This window comes from Ictalurus furcatus, chromosome 15 (assembly GCF_023375685.1).
Source record: "Ictalurus furcatus strain D&B chromosome 15, Billie_1.0, whole genome shotgun sequence".
Taxonomy (NCBI): domain Eukaryota; kingdom Metazoa; phylum Chordata; class Actinopteri; order Siluriformes; family Ictaluridae; genus Ictalurus; species Ictalurus furcatus.
In genome coordinates this window covers 23,669,678-23,691,946 of record NC_071269.1, presented here as the reverse complement: position 1 = coordinate 23,691,946, position 22,269 = coordinate 23,669,678, and the positions used below count along the sequence as shown (strand labels likewise).

Here is a 22,269-nt window from a genome sequence, read left to right as displayed (position 1 = left end):
TTGAAGGTTAAGGGCCTTGCTCAAGGACCCAGCAGTGGCAGCTTGGTGGTGCTGGGATTTGAACTCACAACCTTCCGATCAGTGGTCCAACGTCTTATAAACACTTACCTAGCACTGCTATACATGCAATATTTCCATCACTGAATGTGGAAACCCAACAATTTGGCTAAAAATGAAATATACCCCCTAAATTTAAGAGAGAATTTGCAAACATTCACTTAAAGTCTGGGGGGGGGACGTCTCAACCAGCTCCCTAGTTCAGTAGGTGGTGAACCGTGTACATGAATTTGTGCACTGGTAAGGATTGGGACACTGATCATTTCCGGCGACATGACTATGTCACCAAAAATTTTAAACTTCAAAATCATTACGTTTTATATGTCATATAAATATGTCAATATGTCAGGATCGTAGTCAAGCTAGTGGATTAAAAAAAAATATCATTAAACACTTAGAAGCCATTAGACTCGAACAAACCGCATAAAAAATGTCAACTAAAGTTAAAAATCGCTAACGTAAGTAATCATTTGAGATCCACAACAACAATAACAAGCTACTACATGTAGCCAGAATTTGGCTGAGAGTTCGTCCCACATTTTTTGTTCGATCTGAGAGGCATCAGAAAACATTACTTCATTTCCAATAAGGGAACATAGTGAGCATCGATGCTCCCTGGTTTTTGTGGTGCATTGTGGGATTTTTTAAGGAGAGAATGTTCCAGTGTACTGGAAGGATTATGCAATCGAGACAGTCCTTAAAATGGACAGTCCCTGATGAGTTCCCTGACTACTGAGCGATTGAGCCGATTTGAGACGCAGCCTGGGTTATTTATGGGGAATGATTATAGGCTGATTGGGAACAGGGGGCTGTGACTGGAAGTCTGGGGGAACTGGAATAAGGTAGCATTCATGTGATGGGTCATGTGACTAGGTTTGTAGTTCATTGTTTGGCTGAAGATTCTTGGAAATGGAGTTTGTTTGTGTGTGGAGCAGACATGACAGTTTTGCCTATTATTCTCACTAAAACTGTGTAAATAAGGGAAAATGTAGCTTATGGGAAACACTCATGTATGATCGCCATGTGATTTCCACAAGTCCAAGATGGTGGAACTTATTTGTATTTCATATTTGACCATTTTTATAGTTCGGAGGTACAAGAATGTGTCAAATGAAAATAGCGGAAATGACGTCAGACAAGAGTCAGACACCCACCAACTTTGTAAGCTTAGGTTCCTGAACTAAAATGTCTTGGCTAAGGTTCCTGAATTAAAGTTCCTCGGCTAGGTTACCTGGGATTATGTACCTGAAGTAAAGTTTCTGGGCTGAGGTTCCTCAACTTAGGTTCCTGGGCTGTTCTTAGGATAAAGTTCCTGAAATTTATTATTATTTTTACTAGGTTTAGGTTATTGAAATAAAGTTCCTGGCAAAAGTTCCAGGGTTTAGGTTTCTGTACTAAACTTCCTGGGGTAAGGTTTCTAGTCAAAGTTCCTGGGCTATGGTTCCTGGACTTTTCCTAGGCTACATTTCCTGGGCTAAGTTTCCTAAGTTAAGGTTTCATAAATAAAGTGCCTGAGCTAACGTTCCTGAATTAAAGTTCCTCTGCTATGATTTCTGGGTTTATGTACCTGAACTAAAGTTCCTGGGCTAAGGTTCCTGAACTAAAGTTCCTGGGCTAAGGTTCCTGAACTAAAGTTCCTGTGCTGTTCCTAAGGTAAAGTTCCTAGGATTATGTTTCTGGATTTAGGTTTCTGAACTGAAGTTCCTGGGTTTAGATTTCTGAACTGAAGTTCCTGGGTTTAGGTTTCTGAACTGAAGTTCCTGGGTTTAGGTTTCTGAACTGATGTTTCTGGATTTAGGTTTCTGAACTGAAGTTCCTGGGATTAGGTTTCTGGGTTTAGGTTTCTGAACTGAAGTTCCTGGGTTTAGGTTTCTGAACTGAAGTTCCAGGGTTTAGGTTTCTGGGTTTAGGTTTCTGAACTGAAGTTCCTGGGTTTAGGTTTCTGAACTGAAGTTCCAGGGTTTAGGTTTCTGGGTTTAGGTTTCTGAACTGAAGTTCCAGGGTTTAGGTTTCTGGGTTTAGGTTTCTGAACTGAAGTTCCAGGGTTTAGGTTTCTGAACTGAAGTTCCTGGGATTAGGTTTCTTGGTTTAGGTTTCTGAACTGAAGTTCCAGGGTTTAGGTTTCTGGGTTTAGGTTTCTGAACTGAAGTTCCAGGGTTTAGGTTTCTGGGTTTAGGTTTCTGAACTGAAGTTCCAGGGTTTAGGTTTCTGAACTGAAGTTCCAGGTTTCTGGAATAAATTTCCTTAACTTACATTTCTAGACTAATTATTCCTGGGCTAATATTCCCCTTTAAAATGCAGTGCAATTTCCCCAGGCTAAATATCTTTAGTGGAAAGACAGAGAATTTGAATCTGAATGATACCCAGTGTTTTTCCCAGTTTCCTGTCTCACTGGAAAGGCATTAACACAATTTAATTTTGTGCAAGTACCAGGCGAGCATTTGTTGAGTTTCCTGGTTTTTCTCTTGGCAGGAATTGCTCACGGTTTTGGAGGAGTATCCATTTTTTGTGCGGGACAGAGGCTGGTCTTCATGCAGTCCTCAGAGGAGCGCCGAGCTTTACGGCCTCCACTGCCGCCAGCTCAGTCCGGGAGATGTCTGCCTGGCTTTGACCCCTACGCCAACCTCATTGCCCTCGACAGCAACAACAACCTTGACACCTATGCCCAACTCACTGACCCCAGTGGCCACCTTAGCCTCCTCAGTGACCTCGACGATGAACTCATTGACCCCATCGTTGACCTCGTTACCCCCGCCGATGACCTCATCGATCCCAACACCCACCTCGCTGCAACAACTCTCATGCAGTCGCATTTCTGCAGGATCAGAGACCAGCACACACGGATCTGACAGAACGGCACCGCCCCTTGCCACATCGCTTCCGTCTGATTCCCGGCGGGAGATCCAGGATAAGCCACGCTCCCGAAAGAGACGCTGGTCCGCCCCCGAGTTGCATGAAGGAAATAGGAGCTGCACAGATTTACCTCAAGGATGTAAACGAATGAGACAGCAGTAAGTCCTTATTAAGAGACTGAGTTCCCTACCAAGAAGTGCTTTTATTTCATCACATATCAACAATTAATACATTATTGCTCAGTTTATCCTGATTATTTTTTAAAAATCCATTGTTTTACAATGGGAAATATATGGTTTTATATATATATATATATATATATATATATATATATATATATATATATATATATATGACAAAACAAAAAATAATGTATATATTTTAATTTAGATTTATTTAGAATTTATATCACAGCAAGTTCTCTATTCTGATTGGTCAGAAGGAGTTGATATAAAAATATACATTGCAAAAATTTTAATTGTTGGCAATTTGCTGTGGTTTAAGAGGAATAAAACACCATATTGTTGATTCATTTCCTATAACAAAAGGCCTCATCATGAATGAATACCGTAACATTTTCGTGAAATCAGTACTATTTAACGGCTGAGTGAAATCGATCATGCTGCATACTTTATGCGTTAAAAGATTAAGCGAAAGAAGATTAAAAGATTAATTTTTTATTAATTAAAAAATTAATATCGGCGGCCAGTGATGGCTTTGAAAGAAAAAAAAAAAACGCAAACAAATGGTAAACTCACTTGAATTGTATTTGCCGGTGTATTTAGAAAACGTTCAGTGCCGTTATAAAATGTGAATACGACGTCGAATTCAAGAAAGGATAAAACAACAACAATAAAAACGTCAAATTATCCGGCTGAAACCTCACGCTGTACCGAAACCTGCCATTTTCGACCTTAAAAAAAAAAAAAAAAATTAAAAATTGAACTAATTTGCGCAGGCACAAAATATTTGAAAACGTTTTCATCCTATATACGTGAAGGATACATAGGAATTAAAATGCATTGAGGTTAATATGTGATGAAATATGAGCACACCTTGGTAGCACACTGAGACATTTGCACAGAGAGTCCACGTGACGAATCATGTAAGGACTTTAACCCAAACTGATCATTCGTGACCTCATGGTTACTTTGGAAGAGCCATATGTGTTTTTGTGTTTATTGGTTAAAACGGGTTTGGAAGGAAGGAAGGAAGGACAGAAGGAAAAAAAAACAAAAAAAAAACAACGCAATGCTAGTGATGCACAGTCAGACTTTATGTCTTTTGAGACAATCAAACTTGCCTGTTGTTGACGCCACGTCTGTTTTCGGTGTACTTTTTCTGCAGGGTATCTCTTTTCAGTCAGTATTATAAAGGAAATAATATTGAATGGGAAAAAAATGACTATATAATGATATGAATAGTTCTATATTATACAGGTGTTACATATGAATATGCTATAAAAAAAAAATAATATGACAAATATGATGACAAACATTAATGGTTACTTTTTTTTTTTCTTTCGCAATGCGGTTTTCTTTCACGCTTCTAAACTGAGCTTTGGCTCTCGAGGTGAATGTATACGGATTTTAGCTTCGCAATACGAGGTCTAAATGCAAATTCAGCTCAGCATTACGCTCCAATGTGTGGGTAAAAACGGAAAAGACACTAAAGGAGGAAAGAAAAAGAGAAGATTCCCGTCGATAACGGGATGTCCGTTGGTGTTTTTCCAGAAGAAAGGGGTTTAAAGGTGCTAATAACATGTTGGAAGGTGATGCTTTGTGAGTGCACTTGACCTCGCAATGTGCTTTCGATTTTTTTTTTTTTTTCCCTCCATATTTTTCCACCTTCTTTATTTTTCTGTACAATATGAAAGCAGGGGGGAAAAAAAATTGTAAAATAAAAAATATATATATGGAAAGTATTTTAAACTCAGATACGGGTATTCATTTTTGATCAAGCACACTCTTTCCCTTTCTTTTAATTTTTGATTGATTTTATTTTTATTTTTATTTTTATTTTTATTTTTATTTTTTGTGGTGGTGGTGATTTTTTTCCAGAAAAAAAAGAGGATTGTTATTATTATTATTATTATTATTTTATTTTTATTTTTTCTTTATAAATGTATAGCTATAAAATTGTATATTTTTAAAACTTGTGAGACTGTAAAACAGTGTTCGCTAGAAATAAAAGAATGCTTTATAGATTTAAATGGAGTCAGATTTTTATTATTTAATAAACCAGATGACCCAGATAATTAAGAGGTAACACGAATGACTGATTAAAACTGAATAAATACATGATATATAACAGTGACATTGACAAAATATGTTCAGGATGTGATGTTAGCATTTTTTTTTTCACAGTTTTTACTTTGCACACAATGATTATAAAGGAAAACAAACAAACAAACAAACACAAATAAAAAAGGCTGCATTCCCCAAAAGCTGAATTCTGAATCCAAGCTGCCTGTTAGATAAAAAAAAACAATTTACATTATAAACTGTGTTTAAAAAAAGAAAAGAAAGAAAAATGAAAGCCTCATAGTAAAGATAAGAGGTAAAACTGGCAATTTTTGGCACTCTAGAATGAGCAACATGCTAATATGGCTAACAAATTAGCAATACTATTAGTATGATGCAGGTTTGCTATTTGGTTTAAATCACAAAAAATAAATAAATAAAACTTCCCTTTATTCCGACATGAAAATGTTCTTCATCGCCTGTTTATTTACTAGACAAAGGTGGAGGTTGTAGCTTTTATCTTAGGTTTTAATTTTTTTTGTTTTGTTTTTCTGGTGAGAATTATGCTTTATCTGATACAACATCAATGCAACGCTGCTACTACAGTATATTGGCAACATTTTGACTGAAACTTTCCTTCAAAACGAGTGCAGATAATTCCCTGAAGTATCAACTAGTCAGAATTAGCATGATGCTTTAAGGACGATGCTAATTTTGCTTTTTGCTAAGTCATTTCCTTCACAATGACTGAAATATTCTTTTAAAAATGGTGGATAATTCAACAGTGTAGTAGCTTGTAAGCCTAGCGAGTAAGCTAGTACGACACAGCTAGCAGCTAGGATACCATTTGCCTGGTACAGTTTCCTATTTGTTTGCAAGTTAACATAGCTATATCATTTTAAGCTTTTATACTTAGCGTGAAACCATTTGCAAAGTTGTCAACATAAACATTTTCCACTTTTAACCGAGTCGCTTTTAAAACCATCTCACAGTATTTATGAGTGCAGCTGTTAAAGGCGTTCTCGGATTCACTCTTTAAACCAAGCAAAACGAAATAAAGCAGAAAACTGTCCACAAAAACAAAGAGACTTTCCTCAGAAAAACTCACAGGCTAACATGGTTAGCAATAAATGGAAACGAGTAGTTAGTTAGAATAAGCTTATTAATTTGAACATGCGAACTGTAATTTCCTTTTTTATTTATAGCCTACAGAGTAATGCAATGGTGAAGCTAGCCATGACGTTTAGCAACGTTAGCATTTTTGCTGAATGAAACTCTCCTTTCAAATGAGGATAGTTAAATCTATGGGAGTTAACAAGCATACTAACAGTCGACAATCAATCAAAGCAAGTACTCACAATTAGCGTGATTTCACTAGTATCCCCTTTCATGTATTGTTAGCAATGTTAGCTTTTGTTTTTAAACAAAAACATTGTACAAGGTAATTCCTGCCATTTTAATTTTCATTGACTGTAATAAAATAAAATAATTAAATAACAGTGTTATTTTATTGACTTTAATTACTATAGTTTATAACTGAAATATTGCTTTAAAAGAGCATTGCCCAAACATGCTACATAGGCTAACAATAACAGAAAGCTAGCAGTTATGCTTTCATCAGCAAAATGCTAATCGGTTGTTAGCTACTTAAGGAAACTTGACTGCTAGTTTTAATGTGTTTGATTATGCTAGTTTTACTGGTAAAATCTGTCATTTATTGATACCAACATTTAGCACAGCATGGAGCATGGTTGGTTCTGAGGTAATGCATTTAAACACGCTAACATGGCTAATGATGTTAGCCACTAGTTAGCATGATGCTATTTTCCTATGTCTTTGTTTTGATTGGTTAACCATTCAAAAGCTTTACTCTTAAACTGTACAAGAACAATTTTAAATTCAGAAATTCAAAAAGTTCAAAAAAGAAAACAGTTGAGTGTGTAGGGTGTGTTTATATCTACAGTGATGGACGGAGGGATCGAGAGAGGGAGGGATGGATCTCATTTCTGTGCGTCTGATTTCAGACTTAGTTTCAGTTCAGCATCATGCTTCTGCAGACCCTCTAGCACCTCCTTAGCGAACATGGGCACCACCTACACACACACACACACACACAATTAAAGGAGATGGATGGATGGATGGTTGGATGGTAAAAATGAAAAGAAAGGGATAGGGAATGAATAAAGAGCAAAAATAATGATGTATGTGTGTATGTATGGAGAGAGAAAAAATGGAAAGTAAAAGATAAGGAATGGATAAAGAGAAAGAACTACTAATGATGGATGGATAGCAAGAAAGAAGTACATAAAAGATAAACATGAAACATGAGAATATAGATAAAGAGATCAAAGATAAAGAGGGTGGAACGATGTTACGAGGATGAAAGATGATGGATGGGTGGAGAGAGAGAGAGAGAGAGAGAGAGAGAGAAAGAGAAATGACAGATCAGTGTGTTTAGTTTTGTGCTGTGGCTCCCTCTGCTGCTCATCTTATTTTATTACACACACGTACACAAGGCTACTGCTACACACACACACACACACACACACACACACACACACACATACACAGTAATACACACACAGTAATACTCATCTACACAATAATAAACACACTTACACACCCAGTATTGCACACCATAAAACACATACACATACACACATACACATACACATACACACACACACAGTAATACACACATACACAATAATAAACACACTTACACACCCAGTATTGCACACCGTAACACACATACACACACACACAGTAATACTCATATACACAATAATAAACACACTTACACTCCCAGTATTTCACACAGTAATACACACTTAAATGTGTATTAAATCATACACAATAATAAACATTTACTTACACACACACACACACACATGCATACAATTAAAGCCCACCTGTGCTGTAATGAGTTTTTTGCTCTTGGGTTGATTTTTATCAGGAAACTCCTCTCCAAAGCACAGGTCAATCACATAGCGTGGCCTCGGCCCTCCTGCCTGCAGGTGCTGGTGTAACTCTACACAATAATCACACACACAGTTTTAGTCTAAGGTGTTAAACATACAAAGATCATAATGATGCCTGGATGGACAGACAGTCAGAAAAAAAATAAGCCGAAGGGAAACCAAAATAAAAGAGACAGAAAAGGAGGCATGATGGACAGATAGAAAAAGGAGAGATGGACGGGGAGCATTAAGTATAAACAGTGGAAGCAAGAAAGAGGGATGTGAGAGAAAAAGAGAAACGATGGAGAGAAGAAGGTTGGATAAAGAGAGAATATATAAAAGGAATATATGTAAATATATGTAAGAGGAATGAATGGAGAGAGAGAAACGATACCGAGACATGGACAGAGCAAAAAAAAAAAAAAAGTGTGGAATGTGGAGGAAAGTGTGGAGAGGACGAAAGAAGGGATGATAGAAAGAAAGTGCAGGGAAAAATAGAGAAGAGAAAAGGAAAGAAGAGAGAAAGTGAGAGGATGAGTGGAGGAATAAATGGATGGAGAGAAGAGGAAAGGTGCCAGGATTGAAAGGAAAAAAGAAAACACAGAGGATGAATAGATGCAGGGAAAGTGGAAGGATAGATAGAAAGAAAGGGGATAACAGGAGGAAACAGGGGATGAGAGAAAAGAAAGATAGAGGATAAGAGAAAGAATGAGAGATGAATGGGAGGGATGGCTTCAAGCAGTCGTCTATTTGCACGTACAGCACGACAAATAATGAACCGCACTTGAAGCTTTCGTAAAATTAAAAATAAAAACACCCAAAACTGTATACGGTCCCATAACGAAGACCAACTGTATGTCGATACGTGAAATTCTGGAGGGACGTCGGACGGCGTGGCGCGGGGACGTAATGACGTGTGACGTTAATCCATCTATGTTCTATAACACGTAAACCGGGTACATGAAATGAATATTCTGAAAGCAACACATGTAAACACCTTAATCACAATATCGTCTTATTCAGAATAAGGTCGATAATTAGATTACTGCTGTCCGTGAACTTTCTCAGGCTGAAAGGCTTCGAGTTACTTCGAGGTCTGTGGATGTTAGCGCTTCTCCAGCTGATCTCTCGAATTTTTCTTCATTGGAAAAAAAAAAAAAAAAAAGCGTCCAGGAGTTTTACCTCTCTTCGAAATGCGTCGCCAAAAAAAAGCGTTTTCTTTTTGACGCGAGTACAGGGAGTCGTTACAGATGGTTTTACAGCACTCAGCGTGTGGAGGTGTTCCGCCTACACCGTGTGTGTTTAACCCCACGAGGCTTTCACATGCTTTGCTAGTGAATGGTCGGAAACACTGTCCGTTCCAATCAAGCTCGCTTCATTCGTTTGACATTCAACCTGCAGTTTATTCATCTCCGCTTGAAAACCCATTTACTCTGTGCGTTCAGCCTGAGTCACAACTTACCCTTTATTTCCCACCGATATATCTCAGAAATGATTTCCTTCTTAGGCGTCTGTGTTGGACACCACAGCTCATCAGAAACACGTGCTGTTTATGATTATCTCTGTTTTGTTACGGCTTCGCTAGCTCAGGCTTTGTTACTGTTCACTGTCTCTGTAGGCCGTTGTTTATGAGAACGTCGGAATGCTACTCGTTTGTGTCCTACATCTCCGCATTCAAAACAGCGCAGGTTAGTGGTGGTTGTGTCCATCCATCCATCCATCCATCTTCTATACCGCTTATCCTTCTCAGGGTCACGGGGAAACCTGGAGCCTATCCCAGGGAGGCGGGGTACACCCTGGACAGGGTGCCAATCCATCGCAGGGCACAATCACATACACACTCACACACCCATTTATACACTACGGGCACTTTGGACATGCCAATCAGCCTACCATGCATGTCTTTGGACTGGGGGAGGAAACCGGAGTACCCGGAGGAAACCCCAGCAGCACTGGGAGAACATGCAAACTCCGCACACACAGGGCCAAGGTGGGAATCGAACCCCCGACCCTGGAGGTGTGAGGCGAACATGCTAACCACTAAGCGGTGGTTGTGTGAACCATGGAATACTTTTCATCTTAACGATCCCTGGATAGACAGACAGTCAGAAAAAAAAATAATACGATGAAGGGAAACCAAAATAAAAGACCGAAAAGGAGGAACGATGGGACAGATAGAAAAAAGGAGAGATGGATGGGGAGCATTAAGTATAAACAGTGGAAGCAAGTAACATGCTTCAGTGGTGCTTGATGCTGAGCTGAATTTGACTTGCTAGCTTACCAAAGCGTGTTCGTTCGAGTTGAACGGAGGAACATTTCAAATTGTTGTGAATCGCACCGACGAGAAGAAGACAATGGAAGCTAATCCCATGTGAATATTAATGGTAATATGTTACGCAACAATAATATACTTGTAAATAGCGTAAATATGTGTACTATACACCGTAAATGTATGAATTTGTACAGATTCCTTCAATTGTTTTTTGTTTTTAATTTATCTAACTATCCATCCATCCATCCATCCATCCATTTTCCATAACATATATCCTACACAAGGTCACGGGGAGCCTGAAGCCTATCCCAAGGAACTCGGGGCAAAAAGCAGGGGACGTCCTGGACGGGGTGCCAGTCCATACGAGGGCATAATCACACACTACAGACAAGTTGGAAATTCTAGCCAGCATACAACACGTGCGTTTGGACAAGCGGAGGAAACCGGAGTACCCGGAGGAAACCCCCGAAGTACAGGGAGAACATGCAAAGTGCATCCAGACAGGACGGAGACGAGATTCGAATCCCCGACTCCGGAAGTGCGAGGCAAACGTGCTAACCACTAAGACAACATTTTATCTTGTTTCCTTACCCCAAACGATGCTTTGGCAACAATTGCATGGCAATTCATGGCAATGAAGCTGTTTTGAATCTGAATTTGGATTTGAGAGAGGGTGAGACATAGACTGGAGAGAGACAGAGAAACATAGAGAGGGAGGGAGAGCGCTGTGGACTACCGTCCTCACCCTGCAGGAAAACGCTGATGTCGAGCAGTTTGCACGTCTTCTCTCTCTCCAGTTTGTTGGGTTGGTGTGTGTGTTGGGCGAGTGGCCCGTCCCAGTACACTCGTCCCTGACAGAAGCGTTTGATGAAGACTCCATCAGGGGCAACCCACACTAACACGCCTTTCTCCAGGTGAGGCAAAAGGCGGCTCATGGCCTCGGCGATGCCCGGTGGGATGGGCAGAGTGTCCAGGCGAGGGAAGCACAGAGTGTGAGCTGCACACGGCCCGTAAATACGCTCATTCCCCACCGGCGCCGAACCCTGCAGGATAAAACATCCCTCTGGAGACGAGGTGATCAATTCCTGAACCAGCTGGCCGTGATAGAACAGGCACACATGGAGTCGGAAGTCTGGAAGCACACACACACATAATAATAATAATAATAATAATAATAATAATAATAATAGATTTATTAAGTAAGCTAGTTATTGAGAAATACAGTGCTGTGAAAAAGTATTCCTGATTTCTTCTGTTTTTGTGTATCTCTCATAATAAATAGTTTTAGATCTTCCAATGAAATACAACATAAAACAAAGGCAACCCGAATAAACATACAATACAGTTTTTTTTTTTTATTGAAGCAAAAAGGTTATCCAATATCTATCACCCATGTGAAAAAAAACGAATTGCCCCCTTACACTTAAAATCTGGTTGTGCGACCTTTAGCAGTAATAACTGCAACCAAACACTTCCGGTAACTGGAGATCAGTCTTTCACAGCTCTGTGGTGGAATTTTGTCCCACTCTTCTTCGCAGAACTGATTTAGTTCAGCCACATTGGAGGGTTTTCGAGCATGAACTGCCTGTTTAAGGTCCTATAACAGCATCTCAATTGGTTCCAGTCAGGACTTTGACTAGGACACTCCAAAACTTTCATTTAGCTTTTTTTGAGCCATTCATTGGGCGACTGTGGTTCAGGTGGTAGAGCGGGTTGTCCACTAATCGTAGGGTTGGCGTTTCGATTCCTGGCCCTCGTGGCTCCACATGCTGAAGTGTCCTTGGGCAAGACACTGAACCCCAAGTTGCTCTCGATGGCAAGTTAGCACCTTGCATGGCAGCTCTGCTACCATTGGTGTGTGTGTGTGTGTGTGTGTGTGTGTGTGAATGGATGAATGAGACACAGTGTAAAGCACTTTGGATAAAAGCGCTATATAAGTGCGCCATATACCATTTAACTAGCCCCTCCCTCTTTCTGTTTGCCCATAGCCGACATTTGACAAAAGCCATACTGGATCTGATCTAACAAACACCTCTATTTCAAGTGCAGACCATTTACCATTTATGTTTTGGATCATTGTCTCGCTGCATAATCCAGTTGCGGATTTTGGACCGGACATTCTCTTTTAGGATTTTCTGGTAGCGAGCAGAATTCATGTTTCCCTTAATTATCCCAAGTTGCCCAGGCTCTGAAGCAGCAAAACATCCCCACACCATCACACTTCCACCACCATGCTTGACCATAGATATGATGTTCTTTCTGTGTTTGGTTTACGCCAGATGTAACGGGACCTCTGTCCTCCAAACAGTTCCACTTTTTGACAACTTTTTTTGCCGACATTTTAACCAACTTCATGCTGTTGTAAAAGTTCTATGTAAGTGTTGATGTGATTGAACAGGGTTGGCAGTAATCAGGCCTGGGTCCATCTAGTCCAGCTTAACCCCATTATGAACGCAGTTTCATAGATTTGAGGAAAAGTAACTACGGGTGCAGATACATTTTAACACAGGCCCAGTTGGTATTGGAGAACTTTTTTGCTTCAATAAATTACATTCTCATTTAAAAAACTGTATTGTGTGTTTACTCGGGTCGCCTTCGTTTTATCTTCGATTTTATTTTCATTTCTGAAACAATTCCCTATGAGATATACACAAAATCAGAAGAAATCAGGATTCTTTTTCACAGCACTGTATATTGTAATAAATTGTAAAATAGAAATAAAACATGTGTGTACATGCTGTTACAGGAAATTAATCAATGAAGTAGTACTTCTATGAAGTAGGTGATTTGAGACACATGACCATCCACCCATCCATGATTCTCATTTCTTTCTCTTTATTCATTCCTTATCTTTTTTCCTTCCATTCTTTCTCTCCATACATCCACACATACATCATTATTTTTTGCTCTTTATTCATTCCCTATCCCTTTCTTTTCATTTTTACCATCCATCCATTCATCTCCTTTTATTGTGTGTGTGTGTGTGTGTGTGTGTGTGTGTGTGTGTGATGTGTCACTAAATGAAATGTGTGAAATATATTTACCTGTAATGGGGGACCATGTTGTTAGCAGAGTGACAGAAACATTCGCATGTCTGTCATAACCATCAACATTGTTATTGCTGTAGAGATCCAACCTGCCATCTGCTGGCACGCACACACACACACACACACACACACACACAAACGCATTAAGACTTCTATTATCATAAAAACAGTAGAGGGTGTCAGTAGAGCAGAAGAAAACAAGTTTCCAGTGTATACTGTGTGTATTAGAGGTAAACATCATTTTACTTTCTGTTTCACTTCACCACGAAGTTACTTTTCACTGCAGAGTTTCAGGACACACAGTTGGTCGAAAACGTCCACTCTGCTTATGTGTTTAAACTCACAACTAATTCTGAGCATTTTTATTGCGTTGTTGTTGTTGTTGTTGTTGCTATTCCATGTTGGATGAGTTGTATTTTAGTGTGATAAATGTGATTATATACTGCACAATACTGTTGAGGTTAAATGTTGACATACACATAGGCTAAAGGTATTCAATCTCAGTTTTTCACACGAATCCTGTTACTACAGTGAGGGAAATAAGTTAAAAAAAAAATAAAAAATCAAGGTGTTAGAACGGTCCAGTCAATCACCTGACTCGAATCCAATTGAACAAGATTTAAAGACAATATGTTTAGAAGAACGAGCCAAAATCACACCTGAATACTGCGGAACATTCATTTCTCCATACAGGACGCGTCTTGAACCCTCATTACAAACAAAGGCTTCTCCACTAAGTATTAAATACATTTCAGTTAGTGTGTTCAGTACTTTTTTTCCCCGTGTCATTCCTCTTTATTACACATAACTTCATTTATGGTCTTTAATGTTGTGAATTCTTTATATTTCTAGATTTCTTGAGTTAATACTGATGTCTGGTGAAAATTTCACGTGAATATACTCATGGGAAATATATTTACTGGAAAGAAATGTTGATGCGTTCAATACTTATTCCCCCCACTATATATATATATTTATTTTGTATATATCTACTTTGTTCACGTCGGATCATTTAAATACATCATTTAAAACGATCTAATAGAGACAGATGTATTTCTAGCCGTTGGATTTAGAATGTTGGGAAACACAACTTTCACACTGTTCACACTGCCCCAACAAACACTACTTATTTTTTTTACGGACAGTCAGACTGGTTACTGTTATCTTTCTGGTGTTCTTCACCTGAAAAGACGAAGAGTGGAACAAAAGAGGTTGCGCGTGAAGCCACATGAGAAACAGGGCGTTTGTTTACCTTTATGCCGAGAACTGCAGTCAGACGAGCTTTCAAAATTTTGCTCCTTTTGCCCCCAAGCAGTTTCAACAACTACTTCAGATGGTGACACAAATCATTCAGAGGCCAACTACAAATTTTACAGATTCCATTTCACCTGTGAACACCTAGCGATCACACTTTGCTTCTCGACAACAGGTAATAATCTGTGTTTCGTCTTTAAAACCCCGAAACAACAATTAAGCACACCTAAGTTTTCGAAGACGTCTCATCATCGTGGCAAAGGTTCATGTCAAGGTCAGAGGAAAACCACGCCACATTGCTCAGACATTCCATAACCGGACAAATGCCGATTGAACGTGTTCATTTGGTGAAAACAAACAGTGACCAACGCCAACAAACACCGACAGTATTAACACATTAACACTGATCTGACAAACCCCGACAAACGTATCTGTTGGTGTTGGTTGGAGTCTGTCGATGTAGTGTGAACTAGGCTTAAAGAGTCTGGAAGATTCCAGAAAGTCATGTAACGACTTTTAACTGACTTTCCGATTGGCCAATTGTTATAATCAGCAGTTAACGAGAGTGCACCTGTGGTTGTAAAAAGGCCTCCCTTTAGAGATCACGCCATTTTGCCCTTGATACCATAGGAACTCCGCCATGGTCTCAGAACAATGAATCTAGTTTTGCCTTAGGAGCAATTTCCAAACAACTGAAGGTACCATGAACATCTCTACAAACAATTGTATACAAATATAAAATCTTGGGACCACACAGACACTGCTTGGTTCAGGAAGGACGAACAAATAACCCTCCAGGGATGAACCACGTTTGGCCCAAAAGGTTCAAATGAACACCAAGACAACAACAAAGGAACTGTTAAAGGAGCTGGATGCATCAAAGTATGAACATCCATCATTAAGAGAGATCTACGCTGCTGTGAAAAGGAAAAAGCTCCTAATTTAAGAGATAAAAAAAATCCAGACTGAAGTCTGCAGGTGATCACCACCAGAGTCTTCTCGGGTCAGATGAAACAAAAACCGAACTGATGATCGGTTCTATGTATGGAGGGGGAAAAGGCGAGGCTTTGAAGCATGGGGGTGGCAGCACCGAGTTGTGGGTGTCTTTCTGTCCAAGGGCATCAAAAATAACCGGCGTCATGAAGAAGGAGGATTATCCAGAAATGCTGAAGCAACACCTCAACACCTCAGCCAGAACATTACAACTAGGCTGCAACTCTACAACTTCCAACAAGAGCCGTGACCAAAATAAAAGCTGAAATAAATCTGTCTCTCAGCTATTCTTTTTTGACATGATACGTGAACCTAATCAACTTAACACAGGAAATGTCTAGTGACAGAAAATGTGTGGAGTTCAACGTTTGTAGAAAAACTTTGGAAACCTTTGGCCTCAGCCGTACATATGAATATATTCGCTTATAGACGTGTATGCAAAACTTGTTTTCTTTTCTTTCTCCTTCTTCGGGTTTGCTACAAAGTGTTCAAACATGCCCACGTCTGGACAGGTGCCTATACTTTAAGGCATTTGTGCAGTCAAGTTCGGAGGTCATGATTAAGACATGGTGTGTGTGTGTGTGTGTGTGTGTGAGAGTGTGTGTGTGTGTTCAAGTGCTTTTATGTGTGAGGAATAAAAAACTGTATCATCAATGACAAGAGGTTTAGATTGAACTTTACAAACAAAATACATACAAATTCAAACTGTCCAGTGTGTGTGTGTGTGTGTGTGTGTGTGTGTCTTCTACTAACCATCTGATACTGTGCTGTTATTTGATTTGCCGTGTATTACGTCCTAAAAATAGAAACATCACACAGTTAGAATTCATTTGATTTTATTTTCCTCTCACGTCTACATAATCCTTCAGTAATGAAAGTCTCCCACACGACCCGTGTCTCAAATCACATTTACACTATACCTGATCATCTGAATATGCACACGCTGTAATGCACGTGATTGTCAGAAAGTCTCAAAGTCTTCAGCGCACAACTCATCGACTCAAAACAGTAGCACACAAAATGCATCTTCAGAGTTTTGAGTGATGTTACTAATTTTAAGTAGAATAAATATCATCGGGTCATGACCCCCCCACCCCCCACCCCAGTTTGGTCGATGCTCAACATACTGAAGTTTCTAAGAAAGGGAAACAGAACTGCGTGGTTTCAGAAAGACGGCAAGAGAGAGAGAGAGACAGATTAGACGGGATGAAAGAGGCAGGTATAGAGAGACGCTTTTTTTTTTAAAATCAGAATCTCATGCTGATCCGTGCTCGTTTGTGTCGCTAGTAAAACCTTGCTAAGCTAAGTTAGCCTGAGCTACTTTCATTTTCAGTAGGGTGGGTAGGCTGAAGTTCTGAGTGCTAATTAATTTAAACTGACAGCTGTACTGTTTCACAAAGCAGCAGCTGCCTGGGGTGTGAATCATTAAATCATTAAATCTCATTAAACCGAGTGAGAGGCTTTTATCAGCACAGAGAAAGAGGCATTTCCGTGAACCCCAAAAGAACGTTCTAGAAAATCATATGTCTCAGGGTGAACTAGTTGTCTATGAACAGCGAAGGTGCTGTAAAGTATAGACTGCAGTGTAAAGTAAATGATCTGGTTCTGTACATTTGTACTGGTAGAGATGTTACATCAGTTTTATCCACTAGGTGTCACTATAACACTTTAGTTCTTCTCATAGTTTCACTTTCCCATTCAAGGTGTTCATGTCATTGTGCAAATGTATTGTGGCTATTGAATGGGGATTTCCAGCTGCCCTTTGTGTGTGTGTGTGTGTGTGTGTGTGTGTGTGTGTGTGTGTGTGTGTGTGTGTTGTTGTTGTTTTACCTGAACATGAACTTCATTGTATGCTTTGCCCTTTACTGTATTCACAGTGATTTCTGAAAGACAGAGAGACACATGATGAGAGAGAGACAGGGAGAGAGAGACTCCTGATGAGAGAGAGAGACAGGGAGAGAGAGACAGGGAGAGAGAGACAGGGAGAGAGAGACTCCTGATGAGAGAGAGAGACAGGGAGAGAGAGACTCCTGATGAGAGAGAGAGAGACAGGGAGAGAGAGACTCATGATGAGAGAGAGAGACAGGGAGAGAGAGACTCCTGATGAGAGAGAGAGACAGGGAGAGAGAGACTCATGATGAGAGAGAAACAGGGAGAGAGAGAGAGACAGGGAGTGAGAGATACTCCTGATGAGAGAGAGAGACAGTGAGAGACACTCATGATGAGAGAGACAGGGAGAGAGAGAGAGACTCATGATGAGAGAGAGAGACAGGGAGAGAGAGACTCATGATGAGAGAGAGACAGGGAGAGAGAGAGACAGGGAGTGAGAGATACTCCTGATGAGAGAGAGAGACAGTGAGAGACACTCATGATGAGAGAGACAGGGAGAGAGAGAGAGACTCATGATGAGAGAGCGACAGACAGCAGCACAATAAGAGACAAAAAAAGACTCATGAAAGAGGCAGGCAGAGAGAGAGAGTCATTTCTTTCTTTCTTTCTGCATTTCTTTTCTACTTTATTTCAGTTGTTTTTTTTAATCTTATCAGTTTTTCTCCTCCCTTTCCTTTATTTTTCCTCTCAATTTTTTGTACTTTACAGTCTCTCTTTTGTACTTTCATTCTCTCAGTCTTTTTTCATCCGTACTGTTTTTTCTCCATTTCATTTGTTTATCCCTCAACTTTCTGCATATTCTCTTTCTTTCTTTCTTTCTTTCTTTTTAGATTTTTCAGACTTCTTCTTTTCGAGCGGTTTCTCGTTTTCTGTGCCTCTTTCTCGGTTACTTTCTCTTTCTCTCTCACTCTCACCCTGCTTCATACCTTCCTTCCTTTCTTCCTTCCGTCACTTTGTTCTTTTTTTGTAAAATTCTTCCTAACTCGTTGTGGTTTTGCAAGTTAAAGAATCATGTTTTTAACACGATTCTGGGGCGGCTGTGACTCAGGTGGTAGAACGGGTTGTGCACTAACCGTAGGGTTGGCGGTTCGATTCCTGGTCCACGTGACTCCACATGCCGAAGTGTCCTTGTGCAAGACACTGAACCCCACGTTGCTCCCGATGGCAAGTTAGCGCCTTGCATGGCAGCTCTGCTACCATTGGTGTGTGAGTGTGTGTGTGAATGGGTGAATGAGGCACAGTGTAAAGCGCTTTGGATAAAAGCGCTATATAAGTGCAGACCATTTACCATTTAATGTAAACTACTTTCTTTCGATCTTTCATCCATTATTTCATTCCTCGTGCTTTCGTCACTGGTTTTTCTTGGTTTTTTCTATAAATGTGTGGGGGTTTTTTTATGTTTAATATTTTTTCCCCCTCCATGTCTCATATACACACGGGATTTCCTTCAGATTTCCTTCAGGAAGTCCACCATGCTGAATTAAATAATCAATTATGTGTCAAAACAGTGTGATGTCATTTCCTGGATGTGAAAAAGTCTCAGTGATGAGAATTATGGTCAAACATTGTTGGATGTTCAGCTTCTGTAGTATTGAATTTGTGTGTGTGTGTGTGTGTGTGTTTGTGTGTGCGTGTGTGTGTGTGTGTTCACCTGTTTGTGTATCCTCCACTATCCTGTACACCTTGTACGGTTCAGAGATGTCCAGTTGGCTGCGTTCGGAAACTTCCTGGAACTCAGAGCTCTTGTTGAGGGCGCAGCGTAGCCGAGTCTTCCACGCTGAGGGGTCGGCTCTGTCTCGACCCTCACGGTACTTCCCCTTATACACTGCCCACGCCTACACACACACACACACACACACACACACACATTTAGACATTAATACGTTTACACAGCTGTATGGATACACACACACACACACACACAGACATTTAGACAGTAAAACATATACACAGCCGTACAGATAGACACACACACACATGCGTACAAATGTGCAAATACACACGCAGCCACATACAGTTAAAAAAATATCCACAGTTACTGTATGTGCAAACACACATACACACACATACACACGTAAGTGAACACACCCATGTATTGATGTGTAAAAGCGCACACATACACATACACACAGACACACACACATACATACATACACATGCGCATATACACACGCATAAATAAACACACCCATGCATCGATGTGCAAATACACACACACACACACACACACACACACACACACACACACACAGTAGGTGTTAATACAATAATTACTTTAAGTCTTTATCCTTGTGTTGATTCTAAATGGCCGTATTATTATACATGTTAACAACAAAAGAATTCATTCAGTGCTAATTCTAATCTTTTTTTTTTTTTCTAATCCTCTACCGGTGGAAGAGTTAACCATTTAACATTCCGTTCAAGTTCATTCGATTTTGTAACGAAACAGAAAATGGAAACGTTATCAGAGTTAGGCGTTCGCTCGAAGCTGTTAAAAGTTCATTTCACGACGGAAAAAGTACGTTTCTGACTCACGGTAACGGAGGAATTTTTTTTGATACGCGGTTAACGTTTAAGAATCTAGTTTAAATTAACCCGTAACAAGTAAATGAACTAAATAAAATTCAATTATACTCTTATACCGTTTAGGGGTTAAATGAACACGGTAGGTGTTTTAGTCAATTTTAAGAGTCCATCCACTTTTTAAATAATAATAATAATAATAATAGTAATAATAATAATAATAATAATAATAATAATAATAATAATAAAGTCCTAAGTTGAGCTTTAAAAATGCCACAGGTCTGAGCTTCCCTTAGTTCCAGAGGAAGAGAGTTCCAAAGGGAAGGAGCATTTATTGAGATTATTATGAGGATTAATTGAAGAATCTGTACAGTAATTCAGCAAATTAAAGGGTTCAGTTGAGTCATTTCAGCGCTTCGGCATGTTAATAATTAACAGCTAGATTTGTTTCTTTGTTGATTTCATTTGCCGAGGATGTTTTATGTGTTCGGATTGCTTCCCTTGTGATCGTTACGCGAGATCAGAAGGATTCATACGAACTGATTAACGATCATTGGGACCTTGAAGAGCGCAGCGTCTTCGTTCTGCCTGTAGTCCTGCTTAGCTGCGTGTTTCCACGGGATTTTAAATAAAGTTTTCTCCTCGTTCTCCCAGCTCAGTCCGGCGTACTTCCCACTGTTGATCTGCGCGATCAGCCATTCCCTCAGACGCATCGGGCTCTCCTTCTGCTCCATCTGTGGACAATTAAAAACCCACATCAATAACATCCTGAGCGTTTTCTTCTACACGCAGCCAGAGAAGGATCCGGAAAACACGCTGTCACATGACCTCGGGCACAAAGCTCTAGTTTCGGTCGTTTTACTTGGAGAGTTCACGTCTAGAAATGTCGAAATAGTACATTTCAGGCGAGATCTGAAAGAATGCGAGGAAAGCTTTTTAACGAGAACTTACGGTTTGTCTGAGACGGAAGAGCGTGTGTTCACATGTGCACTCCAAAGTGTGCGCTGTACTTCGAGCTCAAAATGAAAGAGAAAGCAAGACAGGAAATACTTTCGCTTTCCTCTCTGATAGGCATACTCACAGCACACACACACAGTCACACACACACTCACTCACACACTCACAGCACACTCACAGCACACACACATACAAACACACTCACTCACACACTCACACACACACTCATACACACACACTCACACACACTCTCACACACACTCACACACTCACACACACGCACTCATACACACACACACACTCACACACACACTCACACACACACACACACACTCACACACACACTCACACACACACACACACTCACACACTCACACACACACACTCATACACACACACACTCACACACACACTCACACACACACGCACACTCATGCACACACACACTCACACGCACACACTCACACGCACTCACTCACACACACACACACTCACACACACACACTCACACACACACTCACACACACACACACTCACACACACACTCACACACACACACACACTCACACACACACACACACTCACACACTCACACACACACACTCATACACACACACACTCACACACACACGCACACTCATGCACACACACACTCACACGCACACACTCACATGCACTCACTCACACACACACACACTCACACACACACACTCACACACACACACACTCACACACAAGATCAGAAATGGTAATAACATTTAAATTATAGCAGAGAAACTACTGACCCTCAATCAGAAAGGACGTTTAAGAAGGGCGGTGATGGATTAGAATAGCCGTCAGGTCATCTAACAATTATTTCAACAATAGTGAATGTTTTTTAAAAATATTTCTCAGACTGTGTGTTTTACTATAGCACCATTTAAGCAATGATTTTAATGATCTCACTTCATTTAACGTGGCTGAGTTAGCCATTATTCACCAGGTACTCGGGACTGTTGAGTTATTTGCAGGCGTGCACAACAGAAATGAAGAAAATCAATGCACCATTCTAACTCTAAGTAATCTCTGTGGCATATTTCTACGAGTTTTATGTACATTTTACACTTTTTTGGAATTGGGGTTCTATATTATACCATACTTTTTTATTTCATTTTTTTTTTTTTTTAGAAAACTGTTTACTTATCTGTCTAATCCCCTCTTTACCCAGTCACAGACTTTTA

General features: G+C 39.9%; 2 protein-coding genes across 4 annotated transcripts in view; one reads left to right on the top strand and one right to left on the bottom strand.

The window, feature by feature from the left end:
• Positions 1-3,072, top strand: part of zmp:0000000926 (ataxin-1) — a 36,993-nt gene extending 33,921 nt beyond the window's left edge. The window contains exon 3 of the mRNA XM_053643694.1: positions 2,530-3,072. Within this exon, the coding sequence (XP_053499669.1) occupies positions 2,530-3,072 (543 nt within the window). The remainder of the gene's footprint in view (positions 1-2,529) is intronic.
• A 1,233-nt stretch (positions 3,073-4,305) lies between these two features.
• On the bottom strand, positions 4,306-21,635 carry irf10 (interferon regulatory factor 10). Of its 3 annotated transcripts, XM_053643571.1 has the most exons (10): positions 21,044-21,635; positions 20,653-20,826; positions 19,221-19,404; positions 17,510-17,562; positions 16,433-16,475; positions 13,430-13,531; positions 11,131-11,517; positions 8,066-8,184; positions 7,115-7,246; positions 4,306-5,379 (listed from the first exon to the last, which is right to left on the bottom strand). In XM_053643571.1, exons 2-9 carry the CDS (start codon positions 20,824-20,826, stop codon positions 7,154-7,156), a joined length of 1,155 nt encoding a protein of 384 aa, XP_053499546.1. In that variant the 5' UTR covers positions 21,044-21,635; the 3' UTR covers positions 4,306-5,379; positions 7,115-7,153. The 3 variants fall into 3 exon arrangements, with proteins under 3 accessions (XP_053499546.1, XP_053499545.1, XP_053499547.1); XM_053643570.1 differs by having other exon boundaries at positions 4,306-7,246; positions 21,044-21,634; XM_053643572.1 differs by having other exon boundaries at positions 4,306-7,246; positions 13,430-13,528; positions 21,044-21,632.
• Positions 21,636-22,269: the final 634 nt, after the last annotated feature.